Source organism: Amborella trichopoda, chromosome 4 (genome assembly GCF_054954075.1).
Source record: "Amborella trichopoda isolate Santa Cruz 75 chromosome 4, AtrichopodaSantaCruz75HAP2 v2.0, whole genome shotgun sequence".
In the NCBI taxonomy this organism is placed as follows: Eukaryota; Viridiplantae; Streptophyta; class Magnoliopsida; order Amborellales; family Amborellaceae; genus Amborella; species Amborella trichopoda.
This window is the reverse complement of record NC_142339.1, coordinates 5,418,799-5,433,570: the sequence shown is the minus strand read 5'-3', so window position 1 is coordinate 5,433,570 and position 14,772 is coordinate 5,418,799. Positions and strand designations below refer to the sequence as shown.

At 32.8% G+C, this 14,772-nt stretch overlaps 1 protein-coding gene across 2 annotated transcripts; it reads right to left on the bottom strand.

Moving 5' to 3' along the window:
* Nucleotides 1-1,172: 1,172 nt before the first annotated feature.
* On the bottom strand, nt 1,173-13,631 carry LOC148782215 (CASP-like protein 4D1). Of its 2 annotated transcripts, XM_088864516.1 has the most exons (4): nt 13,457-13,631; nt 12,372-12,507; nt 7,018-7,122; nt 1,173-3,100 (listed from the first exon to the last, which is right to left on the bottom strand). In XM_088864516.1, the coding sequence occupies exons 1-4, from the start codon at nt 13,618-13,620 to the stop codon at nt 2,858-2,860; spliced, it is 648 nt and encodes a 215-aa protein (XP_088720642.1). In that variant the 5' UTR covers nt 13,621-13,631; the 3' UTR covers nt 1,173-2,857. The 2 variants fall into 2 exon arrangements, with proteins under 2 accessions (XP_088720642.1, XP_088720643.1); XM_088864517.1 differs by lacking the exon at nt 7,018-7,122.
* Nucleotides 13,632-14,772: the final 1,141 nt, after the last annotated feature.

Sequence of the window (14,772 nt, the reverse complement as noted above, 5' to 3'; positions counted from 1 at the left end):
TTTTTTTTATTTTATCATAAAATTTACTTTTGATGAGGAGGTTTTAGTTTATTTTGCTCTTTACTTAGTTGAGTTACCATTTCTATAACCTCGGTTTTTCCTATATCTTTTATAAGTTGGGTTTCTGTTTTTTTTTTTTTCTTTTTTTGACAGATAAAGTGGGTTTCTGTTTTCTATCGGTCTGTTATTTACAGCGACAACCATTACCATGCTAGAACTATACGAATGAATAGGTTTGCCATATAAAAAACATGCGATACCACAACAAAAGCATGTGATATTAAATTACGATTTTCAAAGTGTACGTCACGCAAATCATGGTGCTATGTGATTCCCATTTAGTGACCTGGATTGCCAATCCCCTTTTTAATGGATCGATGACTCCGATCGACAATCTGGCAAAGAGAACTGGGTCAAAAGTTTTAAAAAATTGAGAAAAAAATAAAAAATTAGAAAAATAACAAAAAGGGTGAAGTCGGATTGCTTAGTTTATGACAAAACCGGTTGGTTTAGTAAAAAAAACCCTTATCAACTAACCGGTTCATGGTATATAGTGGGAATCGGATCAAGCCCCACAGATTCCTGATCTGGATCCGATCTGCATCGATGTTTTTCAAAACCCTAGTAATTCCAAAGTTATAATTGAAAGAGAGATTCCACAGTCACGTGAATCATGCAGTGTATTATATGAAGATTCCAAATTAGAATTTGAATTGATGCTAAAGTCATGAAGATTTCGTAACTAATTGAAAAACTGCTTTTTAATGCAAGAATCAGAGTGGAGTTTATTCAAAGTAGGAGATTTTCTTTTGAACCCCGCGTTATGGACTATCCAAATCAAATTCTTTCAAATTTAAATAGCTCCTTCCTCATGTCTAATCTTTTGAAGTCTTAATATGTGGTCCGTTTTTAGTTAAATACTTTTTGCACTCTTGAATGTAGCCTAATATTTTCAGAATCGGTAATAAAGAATGCTCATGTAAATGCGTTTATTTATTTAAAAAAGAGAAAATGATATATTTTACGTTGTCAGAAAATTAAAGATGAAATTACCTCACAAAATTATCAAATGTGTTAAATCCTCCTATTTAATAAATCCATTTTTTTGGGGGATAGAAGTTACTAGAATTTTGTTGATTTCAAAAGCTAATTACACATCACAAACAACTCAAACAAGCACCATCAATTCTCATTTCCCAACACCCTATTTAGCTAGGCCATTTGCTCTTCGTTTTAGCTTCCGATAAACATGTGCAAATGAAACATTAAACCCCCCACACATATCAACATCTAAAAACAAATAGAGTTCAAAGCTACTGCACCTGCTACTATTCTACACTAATTGATCACATTCAAAGAATGACCTTCCATTTCCACTATATTCCCTAAACAATTTTTCACTAAAATGTGTAGCCTTTTAAGTAGAAACTGTAAATTAGCATCACACCCCATATGGGTCATAATATCTCACCAAAACAAACCCATTATGACCGTTTACCATACTACCTTACCCCTGTAGGTTCTGCATTACCAAACAAACTACCATCAAAGTTTATTTTAATTACCTATGAAGGGAGGGCTTAGGAAATGGGCTAAGTTGTGGCGGTAGTACCCCATACCTAGTTGCCATTTTCTGATTTTTATCGCATTGACACCTTAAAAAAAACTAACTCCCTAATCTATATGAAAAAACGGGTAGGGACCTGTCTTCTCCACTGATTTCCCTAAACAAAACCAAAAAAAGAAAGATGGCCTTCTACGTCCCATCTGTCTTCCTAACAATCTTTCATGTTAAATTTGCTTATCATGCCTCAGACGCCTCAACATTCCTCCCAAACTAGCTACCAATTTATCATGGTAATCACTATTATTTTTTATCCTATCCTCATGCAAGACCTTATTTTCAAAAACACTTCTCTTTCTCTATTTCGGAATCATGTATATCCAAATCAAAATCTTTGAAATTTAAATAGCTCCTTGCCACATATCTAATCCCTTAAGGTCTTTCGATATATGGTCTACTTTTAGTTAAACGTCAACTAGTACAAATTTTTATTTTTATTTTTATTTTTTTATTTTTTTAGTTTTTTTAGGAATAGAGTTGGGTTACGGTGGTAGTACCCCCACACCCTAGTCACTATATTGTGGATTCTATTCTTAGTGGCACTACCCCACTAACACTTTAAAAAAAAAAACTAGCTTCTAAACTATTTGAAACAATGAGTAGGGGCCTGTCTTCCCATAAAATTACCAAAAATAAAAAACTCTTGTAAATAGATGTTTTTCGTTTGGAAAAAATAAAATGAGAAGCTTTAAATTTGTGGGGAGAATATCTATTAAAGGGTCATCTTACATAATCATTAAATATGTCAAATCATCCTCTTTATTATTAAGAGTTTTTGAGTTTCATTTCACTCATATATAACTTAAAAAATAAAAAGGATTGTATACAATGAGACCATTTACCTTTGATATAGGAGGTCACAATTATTTATAGCCATCCGATGTGAAATCTGATAGCTTGGGTGTGTCACAAAGTTCGACAAAATTTCTTTTGAACTTTCAGCTTTTCTATGACATATATTTCAAAAATGGGTAGGAGCTCGTCATCCCCATTGACTTACCTAAAAAAAAAAAAAAAAAAGCCAAAAGAGAAAAAATAGAAAGTTCGAGAGATAAAAAGAGTAGTTTCATGACAACACAGGCTTCAACATTTGCTAAAAAGGAGAAGGTCAAGATGTTATCATTTTGTATGATCATTGAATGACTCCAAAACCAAATACATGTCATAGAAAGGCTGAATTTGATTTGAACAAATATGAATCAAAACTTGGGCTTCCTTATCTCAACCAAAGAATCAACCTCCACTCCTCTTGGCAAGATTGAATGAAGAAAGAATGGATAAAATGACCATGCAAATCAAACCCAAGAAAAGAAAGCCAGTGGTGACATGAGCTACATTGAAGAACTTATTTAGCTTCGAATCACCACCTTCCCCCCCTAATGAAAAGGCCTCGACGAAATCATTTAAGAGTTTCTTCAATTCAACAGTTACTCCAAAACCCACTCCCACTGCAGTGGCTAGAAAGAAAGAAATGATCTGCAAAACAATATTTGTTATGAGATAGAATTTTGTAAATCAGGGCACTATTTATAGAACAAAAGAGGTAGTCCGAACAACTCTAAATCTTTTTACATCAAATGTTATTTATGGGAAAAGATGAGATTAGCCCAGTGAACATATGAGCTCAACGTTCCAGATTGATTTTGGACCGATCTGACGATCACAGATGTCAAGTAGTATTTGAATTTTAGTTTTTTTTCTATAAATTCAAATCACTTAAAATTTTAGACGCGTGTTCATAAAAAATAGATGAATATTCGAAACATATAAAAAAAATATTTTATGTGAAATAAATTGACTAAAATACTCCCGAAAAGTTTCAGGGAGTATTTTGGTTATTTTGTTTTCACGAATAATTTTTTTAATATTTTTATTAGGTACGCTTTGATAAGAATAACACACACCTAAAATTTCAAGTGATTTGGATTTGAAAAAAGAAATAAAAAATTTAATCACTACTGGACATCTATGATTGTCAGATCCGCCCAAATTCAATTTGGCCTGTTGGGCTCATATATTGATATGAGCTAGTGAGTTAATTCCATCTTTTCATATATATATATATATATATATATATATATATATATATCTATATTGTAATATCTGACCAATTAATTGTTTTTGGTACAATTGCATGTGATTTTTCTATATTTGTTTGAAATAATATAGTCTGATCTTTTTTATCCATATTGAATCCATGTGTTTTTAGATTTATAGATAGTATATCTAATATGTTTGGATCGGTTAAATAAACAGAAAAATTTGGAAAACAATTAAAGTATATTGGTCCACTACATAGGCTGGATTCGACCATACCTAGGAGTGAATCTGTGAAATTATTGTGTCTTGTATCTCTTAGGCATACAAGCACATAAGTGTTTAACCCTAGTCGGGTTAAAGGTTTAATGGCTATTTGAATTAACCCAATGTGTAAATATTTATAATTATTTTCTTTATGTTTTTCAATAATTTTTCTTGAGAGTAGTTGAAAGTCTTCTTGATTCTGACTTACAGATAAATTTTCTTCTACTGTTTTTATAGCATAACCTAATTTGAATTTAAATGATCCTTTTTGATAAATATCTTTTATTGGTACCTTAGGAATATTCTAATTTTGAATATGATCTTCAATATCATTAATAATAATGTGTTCTTTATTTTTAACTCTTAATGTCTGAGATTGAGTTGCATTATTACCTTTAAGATTCCTAATTAAACTTGCCATCTGTAGGTTGCGGATAATGACAATCTGGACGATCAAGGGTTCAGCGTGTTCCCCTAAGCGGCTCTTCCTGGCCTTGGCGGGTACTTTGCCTAGACTTGTCCTTTCGTCTCTTGTCTTAACTCTCGGACCAACTTTCTTAGATGTAAGTTTAAGTAGGTTTCTACAGTAATATTGTAACTTTTTAGTCTAACAGTTTACTGTTTTACTATTTGGCTCTGATACCATAACGCGCCGAGATCTCCAGGGGGGTCTGATTTTCTTACCCGTGAATTTTTGCAGGGGGGCAACACTGACGCCAACAACGAATAATCACCACTGTCACTAGCACTACAGCTTTTCGAAGCTAATAGAAATATTACACTGTCACTTTCACTTAATTCCATGGGTTCTCGTAGCAATTCTCGCCACGATAAACGCCCAATGAATATAATACCATTCGAAGATGAATTCCCGCCTTTGGCAACCCTTTCACCTTCAAATTCCCCTATTCACCAAATAACTTATCCTGAGGCTAACACCTCTAATCTTATATATTCTCCAGCCCAATCTAAACCAAATCCAAGGCCTAATATACTCAAGTCCTCATATATTGAACGAGCCTACCTCATGGATATTACCATTGATGAACATCACATCAATAAAGACCCCATCAAACTTGCTCCATTATATTTGATAAATCATTTAAACCCAACCAATGGAGTCAAAACCAGAGAATATTATGAAGCAATTTTTATGGAAACATGATCCATATTTGTTGTCCATTACTACCAGCAGAATACTCGAGTCATTGCTTACTCAAAAGTCCAAATTAAGAAATTGCTTTCCTATGATGAGTGGGGTTGCAATCCCGCTCAAGGCAAGAAATTACACAACCCCGATTTTTCATACAAATATTACAAATATGCCGAATATATAGAGGCCTGGCATAAATTATTTTATTACCAAAATCCAAACAATACTCATAGCTGGTATATCCAGTTCCGGTTACCTATTTTCGAAAGATTCCCCAATTAGTTTAAAAACTGGTTTTTAGTTTGGGGATCAACAACTGCAATTTTACCTCCTGCTTTCAAACAGCGCTGGAGCAATTTGTGCAATTCAATAATAATGATAATACTATTGACACTCACCTTTACTTTATGGTTTTATACCAACTCCCATGGATCATGAAATGGGAATATACCATCTCTGTTAATAATACAGACGACCATACTTACATTCCTAGACTGAGCAAAACCATCTCAGTCAAATGGTGGGATATCTTTAACATGGATCCCACTACCATAACACCCAAAAGAATACCCCCTCAAACACCTATCTATCAACCAAGCCCAAACACAGCCAATATCTCCTTTGACTTTCCTACATATCTCAGAAACATGCTCCAATCCAACCCAAATGCTTCAAAGGAAATGTTAGAACAACAGATGAAAGAAATATTCGCCGAAGCAGGAAAAAAACCGGTTTCATCAGACGAAACCGTTCAATCATCACCATTACACACCAATAGATACTTGCAACTCAGTGAAGCGGATCCAGAAGACGAAACAGATCCCGAAGAAGAAGATCCAGATGAGTTCAGTCAGAGACCCTAAAAGCTCTACAGTATCACTGACAGATACGACAAAGCTACTACCGACATAATGCCAGATGCGACAAAGCTCCACCGACAAAGATGCCCTGTCATTATCACTACCGACAAAAGAAGACTATTTAAGATGCCGTTACTATAGCCACCTTCATAAGAAACAAAAGAACTTACTATTTAGAGATGCCATTACTGTGGCCACCTTCATAAGGAAACAAAAGACTTACTGTACAGGATGCTTTTCAAAGCATCTTCTTTTTTATTTTTTGTCTCTACCCCTCCACTTTATGTCCTCTCGCTCCTTTACGTCCTCTCGCCTTTATCACATCCTCATCTCTTTGCTTCACCACGAAGCAAACCCTTCTATAAAAGGGCAAGGCCCTCTCTCATTTCTCTCAGGTTGAAACCCAAGCAACCCTCTCCGAGCTTCTCTGCTCTTCCTTCCTTCTCTGCTTCTCTGCTCTCCCTACCTTCTCTGCTTTCCCTTTCTTCTCTGCTTTTTCTCCCGGAGATACGCTATCATCCATCATCAAAGCTATCTTGACCTCATAGCTTCCTATTCATTCACCTCCAGGTTCTATCTCTCCTCCTTATTTTTATAACAGCATGTGTGATTGCAATCTGAATTCTCTTCCTTCATATTGCCCCCAACATTGGAAACTCTTTTCCAGTTATTGCATATGTAAATTCTAAGTGTATCAGTTGTAATCAGTCTTTACATCTTTTACATTCTGCAAATCTTTTTCAGTCTAGTCTGTAATCTTTTACACTCTGTTTTCAGTTTATCAGTTTTAATACCGTTTGTAATAGTTGTTATATCAGTTTGAATACAGTTTGTATACAATTTGTATCAGGCACTTGTATGTTATAAAGAATGAAATATTATGCAATTTAAAATATTATTTAGTTTTAAAATAGGAGATTTCAACCACACACAGTGGTTAGTCATCGATATATCAATTATACCTTTTATCTGCATAGTTCTTTTCTGTCTAAATTTGTACAAAATTCTACAAGAAATAGTCAAATATAACAGTTTAATATTCACATATTTACTATAAACAAATACATGAGTTTTACTGGAGATCTCAGCGCGTTATGGTGGCCCATGCAGGTCCCAGCAACGGAACCATTGGATGACCCGGGAAGGTGTTCAATGGTAAAGTCAAAGGCGGACAGGATAGCCTGCCAGCGAGCAAATATTTGTTTAGAAACAAGATTTTGAACATCTTTTTGCAGAATATCTTTGGTTGCTTTGCAGTAAGTTCATATGAGAAATTATTGATTTAGAATATCACTCTGGAATTTTGTAACACAGTGAATCAATGGCCAATAATTCCTTTTTAACCATAGAATAGTTTTGTTGAGTTGGATTCCAGGCTTTAGAAGTATACCTGAGGAGTTGTTCCTGATTATCGATGCGTTGTTTGAGAATACCTCCCAAACCTATTTCTGAGGCATCACATTCTATTATCTTGAAAGCAGTAGGATGAGGAAGAGAAATGCAAACAAGTGTTTTGACCTTTTGTTTAATTAATAAAACTGCTTTAGTATGAATATTTGTCCAAGGTGGAGGATTCTTTTTTAATCTATCATGTAAAGGTTTCGCATCTATGGCAAGATTAGGATAGAAATCACTTACATAATTTAAGCATCCTAAGAACCTTTGAAGTTCTTTTTTATCAAGTATCTGATCAGGGAATTTATCAGCAAACTGTATGGATCTATCTATGGGGATAATTGTGCCATGGTGAATCATATGTCCTAAAAATCTAATATTGGTTTTAAATAAAGTTATCTTTTTTGCCGATACGCCTAATCCAGCATTCTGGACTGCATTTATAAAAGTATTTATATGTTTGATATGCTGATCTATTGATTCAGAAAAGATCAAGACATCATCAATATAAACTATCATGAATTGGTAATAAGCATTAAAGACATCATTCATTATTTTTTGAAATTCTGATGGAGCATTTTTTAAACCAAATAGCATTACATTCCATTCATATTGTCCAAATGGTACATTAAATGCTGTTTTATATTTATCTTGTTCCTGGATTTGTATCTGCCAATATCCAGACTTCATATCAAATTTGGAAAAGATACAAGCATTGGCTACTCTATCTAGTAAATCTTTTTTATTGGGGATAGGATATCGAATCCATCATAAAACTTTATTAAGAGGTTTAATAACTAGTCGAGGAACTCCTCGTTCTTTTTCAGCGTTTTTATTTACATAAAAAGCTGCACAACTCCAAGGTGAAGAGCTTGGTCTTATTAACCTTTTTAATTGGAGTTCATCTATTTCTTTTCTGTATATATATATATATATAAGTAATGATCTTATGAGACCCTCCCACACCCATGTGTGTAGGACCCAAAAGTATCGACCCTCCCACACCCATGTGTGTAGGACCCAAAAGTATCACCATTAAACTTGACATATACATCTAGAAAAGTCATGTCCTACACCTATGTAATAACTTTTCTAGAGATTTGTGCCAAATTTGATGGTAATCCTTTGAGGGTCTTATTCACATGGGTGTGGAAGGGTCTCATAGTGTCATTTCTCATATATATATATATATATATATAGAAAAGTCATGTCCCACATCTATGTAATAACTTTTCTAGAGATTTGTGCCAAATTTGATGGTGATCCTTTGGGGGTCCTACTCACATGGGTGTAGGAGGGTCACACATGTATGAGACCCTCCCACACCCATGTGAGTAGGACCCCCAAAGGATCACCATCAAATTTGATACAAATCTCTAGAAAAGTTATTTTATATATATATATATATATATATATATATATATATATATATATATATATATATATATATATATATGATAAATGACACTATGAGACCCTCCCACACTCATGTGAGTAGGACCCCCAAAGGATCACCATCAGATTTGGTACAAATTTCTAGAAAAGTTATTATATGAGTGTGGGACTTGACTTTTTTAGATATCTATGTCAAGTTTAATGGTAATCATTTGGGGTCCTACTCACATGGGTGTGGGAGGGTCTCATTGGATCATTATATATATATATATATATATATATATATATATATATATATATATATATATATATATATATATATATATATATATATATATATATATATATATATATATATATATATATATATATATATTATATATATAAAATTCTTCCCAACGCCTATAGGGAAAATGAATAGTCATTTTTGTTATATTCATCACCGTCCAAAGTTTATCGCACGGTCACGATTATCTAGTAGTATTTTATTTTTCATTTTTTTCTTCAAATCTGAATGATCTGAAATTTGAAGCGTGTACACATCTTAATGATGCTCATCTAATAAAAATATAAAAAAATAATTCTAGAAAACAAAATTTACCAAAATACCCCTAAAACTTGTCAGGGGTATTTTGGTCATTTTAATCATGTAAAATATATATTTTTGGATATTTTTTAGATTCTTATATTTTTATGAATACATTCTCTAAATTTCAGATCATTTTGATTTGTAGAAAAAAAATGAAAAATAAAATAGTATTAGACAATCGTGACCGTGGAATGAACTTTGGACAGTGATGAGGGCAGACGAAATCACTGTTTATTTTTGCCTATAGTCGTTTTGTAGTATCTTCATATATATATATATATATATATATATATATATATAGAAAAATTCTTTCAAACGCCTATAGGCGAAAATGAATAGTAATTTCGCATACTCTCATCACCGTCCAAATTTCATCTCGCGGTCACGATTGTCCGGTAGTGTTTTATTTTTCAATTTTTTTTTACAAATCAGAATGACCTGAAATTTAAAAGGTATGTACATCTTACTTTGGTGCATCTAATAAAAATATAAAACAAATTATCCATAAAAAGTAAATTGACCAAAGTACCTCTGAAAGGTCAATTGTTTTCATGTAAAATATTTTTTTTTATAATTTTAGAAGATTCTCCTATTGTTGATGAATACACACTCCAAATTTCAAGTCATTCTGGTTTGTAGAAAAAAAAATGAAAAATAAAATACTACCAGACAATCGTGACTGCGCGATGCACTTTGGACGGTGATTGGAGTAGGTGAAATCACTGTTCATTTTCGCCTATAGGCGTTGCGTAGTGTTTTGCATATATATATATATATATGAAAGATGCTATAGTAGACCGATTCGTGTACGGCTACAATAAATGTCGAACAACCTAGATCGAATCTGGGCCGATCTGATGATTACAAATGTTTGAAAGTATTTTATTTTTTATTTTTTCCTACAAATCAGAATGATCTAAAATTTGGAGTGCATATTCATAAAAAATAGGTGAATCTATAAAAAATATATAAAAAATATTTTACATGAAATAAATTGATCAAAATACCCCCCAAAAAGTTTCGATGGTATTTTGGTCAATTTTATTTTTTTGAATTATTTTTTATAATTTTATTAGGTGTGCCTCACTAAGATGTACACACACTTCAAATTTCAGATCATTCAAATTTGTAAAAAAAATTAAAATTCAAACACTCTCGGACAACCATGACGGTCAGATTAGCCCAGATTTGATCTGGGCAAATCTGGGCTGTTGGGCGTTTACTGTAGCGGTACGTCCATGGGCGTACATGAAACTTTCATATATATATATATATAGGAAAATTTTATATATTTATTATAGAATACACCGTACTAGTGGTAAACTTAGAATTTAGTACTCCAAATTTTTTGACATCAAATACCCTATGGTGTTTGGCGCCAAATTTTATTATATTATATCATCAACACTGCATGAATTTATTTAGTGCATCATATAAGAATATACTTCTCTTCTAAATTTCAGATAAATATATCTTCAATAAAAATAAAAAATAAAATACGAATATTTTGGGTTATTGGATGATATTAGGTTTAATCTAACCATAAATTCATAAATTAAAAACTGTTGTTAGGGCTTTCATATATCCATATGATAGGAATATTTTGGGATAAATTTGAATTTGGGGGAAAAATGAGTGGGAAATCAAAGATTTTCAAATCAAGTTAAAACAACTGTCAAAATTTGACTCTAAATCTCTCCAAACAAGGACTTCGATTCAATAAATCATGATATAGGTATGTTAGAGGGATCCAAAAGAATCATTTTGTAACAAATTTCAAAAAAATTGGTAGAGAATTGAATGTGATGAAAAAGTGCATTGCGTTTCAAAAAAAAAAAAAAGGTGAAAAAAGGAACCAAATTTTGATCTTGAGGATCACAGATTTTGGTTGTGAAACTCTTTTTTAGTGTTATTATAGTTCAACAAGATGGGAACAAACGTATAAATTTGGGAAATGTTCATGAAGAAACAAGATAGAAATTCATAAATAAAAAAAGAAAAAGGAAAAACACCCAACTAACCTTTATTTATTTGATTGTTTTCGTTTTGACCGGGGTGGCTCCCAATAGAATTGGAAATTTTAAATTCACTAGTAGCTTGCGCAATATATATGGCGATACATGCAGCATGTTGTACAGGTAGCTCCACTCTCTTTGAGCGTAGGGCTGATAATTTATCTGGTTTGGATCTGAACCTTGAATTTTAAATTTTATTTGGATCGGGATATGATCCAGATCCAAAATTCGGATCTGAATAATAATTTGGATTGGATCCAAGTATAGGTGGATCCAATTCAGATCTGATCCAATCGTTAAAATGTTATATAGATTATTTTATAATATACATATATGGTATATAGTATTTTTTTGTGATATATTATTTTATATCTTATTTATAGATATAAAATAATATACAAAAGAAATGTTTTTAGATCTAATCGGGTTTAGATTCGAATCCAAATCCCATGCATACCTGTCAGATCCGGTCTTGATTTGAATATTTTGTATCAGATTGGATCCGGATCCGAATCTCACATAGATTGGATACACAAGGATCGTACCCATTCTCAACCTTACTTGAAAGAGTTGAGATGCACCAAGGATCTATACTCCGAGGAATGGATCATCTCAACCTTCTACTGTTTGATAAGGGACGGTGGAGAATCCATGTTGATTTGGATTGGATGATCCTTTGTATGTTTGGGGATTTTGCATGTAAATTCTTTTTTAGGATTAGCACAGTAATTACCTTTACCATTGTTATGAAGCTTGAATTTATGCATTAACGTGTGTCATTTATTAAAGAAAGACCCAGTGTTGTAAGAATCCCGTGTCCGATTCGTGCAAATCCAGCTGGAGGTAGGGGATTTTGGGGCCTAAAAAACTCGGAATCGTCCAAGTCTCTATGTTTTTAACAAGAATTGTATTTTTTATCATTAAGATTCTTCTTCTGAATCGGAATCACCCAATTCAAATTAGAAAGAACCAAATTGGAGTATGCTTGTGGACTTTCTGATTCCGGTTTTTCAAACACTGATTTTTAGATAGACACCTTATCGCCGTAGAAGTCGAAGTTGGGAAGACAGTCGTTGTGAATCATCCTTTTGCTTGTGGCCACCCAATACACCGCAAAAGGGATCTGGATGAGAGTGTATGCACACCCAATTACACTTGCAGCAAGCACGTACCTTTAAAAAGAAAATCAAATTCTTATTAACAGAAGAATAAGCAATACTCTTTTCAAAGACAAAAAAAAGAAAATGGAAATAGAAAATAAATATAATAGCAAATATTATATCCTAACAATGAATGAATGTTGTTGATAACCAAAATTAAATATGTAAGGGGAATTTATCAAATTTCACCAAATATTGGAACTATTTAGCATCTTATCCATATTTATTTTATCTATTTCAAATAAAAAATATCAAATTTCAAATAGCCCATCATCATCAAGAAGGGTTTTGAAATTGATCAAAATACAGAAGGGGTAAATTGTTCAAAATTTAGATATATTTTGATAGATTTCTCCATATACAATTTTACTTGAGCCAATTATTATACTCTCATAAAAGAATACATGCTCATGAATGAGCAAATTACAAACTTTACACTTTCTACCCAAGGCAAAAACCTATCCAGAGTACTTGTTTGACCCCAAAATTCAGGGATGTAATCAACTCATCCTTAAAAACAACCTATAAGAAATACAGGGTTCTATTTGGGCCCGACTTTGGGTCCCATGTGGTTCAGTTGTCATTGTGGGATGCTTGAGAAATGGGTTGAGGTCATGGTGCTAACACACCCTATACTTTAATTGTATGTTGTGGCTTCCATTCCCATTGATAGTTTAAAAAAGACTCATAACTAATTCAAAAACAGGTAGGGACCTGTCATCTCTACTGAATCACCCAAAAAAAAAAAAACAAAAACAACCAAGAAGAAAATTGAATACCAACCCTAAAATTTCTAAAAAGTGACTTACTAAGGTTGAACACAAACAATTTGTTTTCTAGATGGTTAAATCTAAGTGTTTAAGAACTCAAAGTTTCTTCTTGTTGTTATTTGAGATCAAGCAAATGTTCTATTAGCACCAACAATAACAACAATTAACACTACTAAAAACGGGATTAATACCTATAAGCTCTGATATCTTTGAAGGTAATCTCAGATGTATTTCCGAAAACATCCTTGGATTTGACTTTATCAGTGACGAGGACGACAGTCGCAACTGCAAGTAGAATGAAGGTGAGGATTCGAAGAAGTATGGTCGCTATAGGTATTGCTCTAGAGGATGCCATTTTTGCTATCTTTGTGCTTGTGCTTATGCTTGTGTTTGGAGCTGTACATGTATATATATAAGGAAATTTGTTCCATGCGTCACGGGACGCATTTCGACATTTGTGTCCCCCGAGGTATTAAGCATCTAATATTAAATGGATGGTCCATCTAAAAACTGTTGAAACTAACGGTCCAAATGTTTTCATCATAAAATTATTATTTTAAATTTTTTAAAGTTATTTATTTATTCATATTCATGATCTCCATGTTAAAAATTATATGTTTGTAAAAATCGGGTCCTAAAATCCATTTAAAAAATAGCCCCAATCTTGGGCATGGCATTCTTGGCCTTGAGTGGTTTGTCTTTGAATAAGTCCGGCTGTTCGATAATTGGTATCTAATGGAGTCCGGCTTATTGTTTTAAGCAATTGTTTTGCTTTGAATATGTAGTATTCCAAGATCTATTTTATAAATCCTTGGACTAGTGTCTGGACATTATTCAACTCTTAAGTGCTTTTCCTTGTCTTTATGATTTGTCTAGTTAGGGTTTGGGCTTCATTAGATATGCTAGAATTTTTGTTTTATTTTTTACTTACTTTCTTCCTCCCTACTCCCAAAGGCCAAGGCCCATATGTTTGACCCACAACTACAAAGTACAAGTTCTTTACATTTTTGGATCAAAAGTTGGGTTTGAAATGACCAACAGATTCTCTTCCCAAGAGATCATGGGCAGCTTAGAAGACTCGAAGTTAAAACTTCTTATTGGGATATTATCGCGTTTGTCAATTTTTTCCGATAATTATTAATTTTTGGGTGCGGTTTGTATAGATCTAAGGCTCTAAACAATCAAAGTAAACCACACCTTCAAATGGTGTCAAAAAATATGGTTTCAATACTGAAAATCTTTGTAATAGCCTAAAAATATATTTTCATCTTTAATTATAAAATTTAAAGCTTCAAAAATAGTATAGATCAAGCATATCTATGAAACCTGATACTCTAAAAATACTTACAAGATGGACTATTTCCAAAACTATAAATCCATTTTTTTTTCTAATGTCCATATGCATCTTGATGTTGAGATGATCAATTTGAGGATATTTGGACATCAAAACAACCTCTTCTAGTGAAATTTTTGAAGTGGGCTCTAATTTGATTGTTTAGAGCGTGGC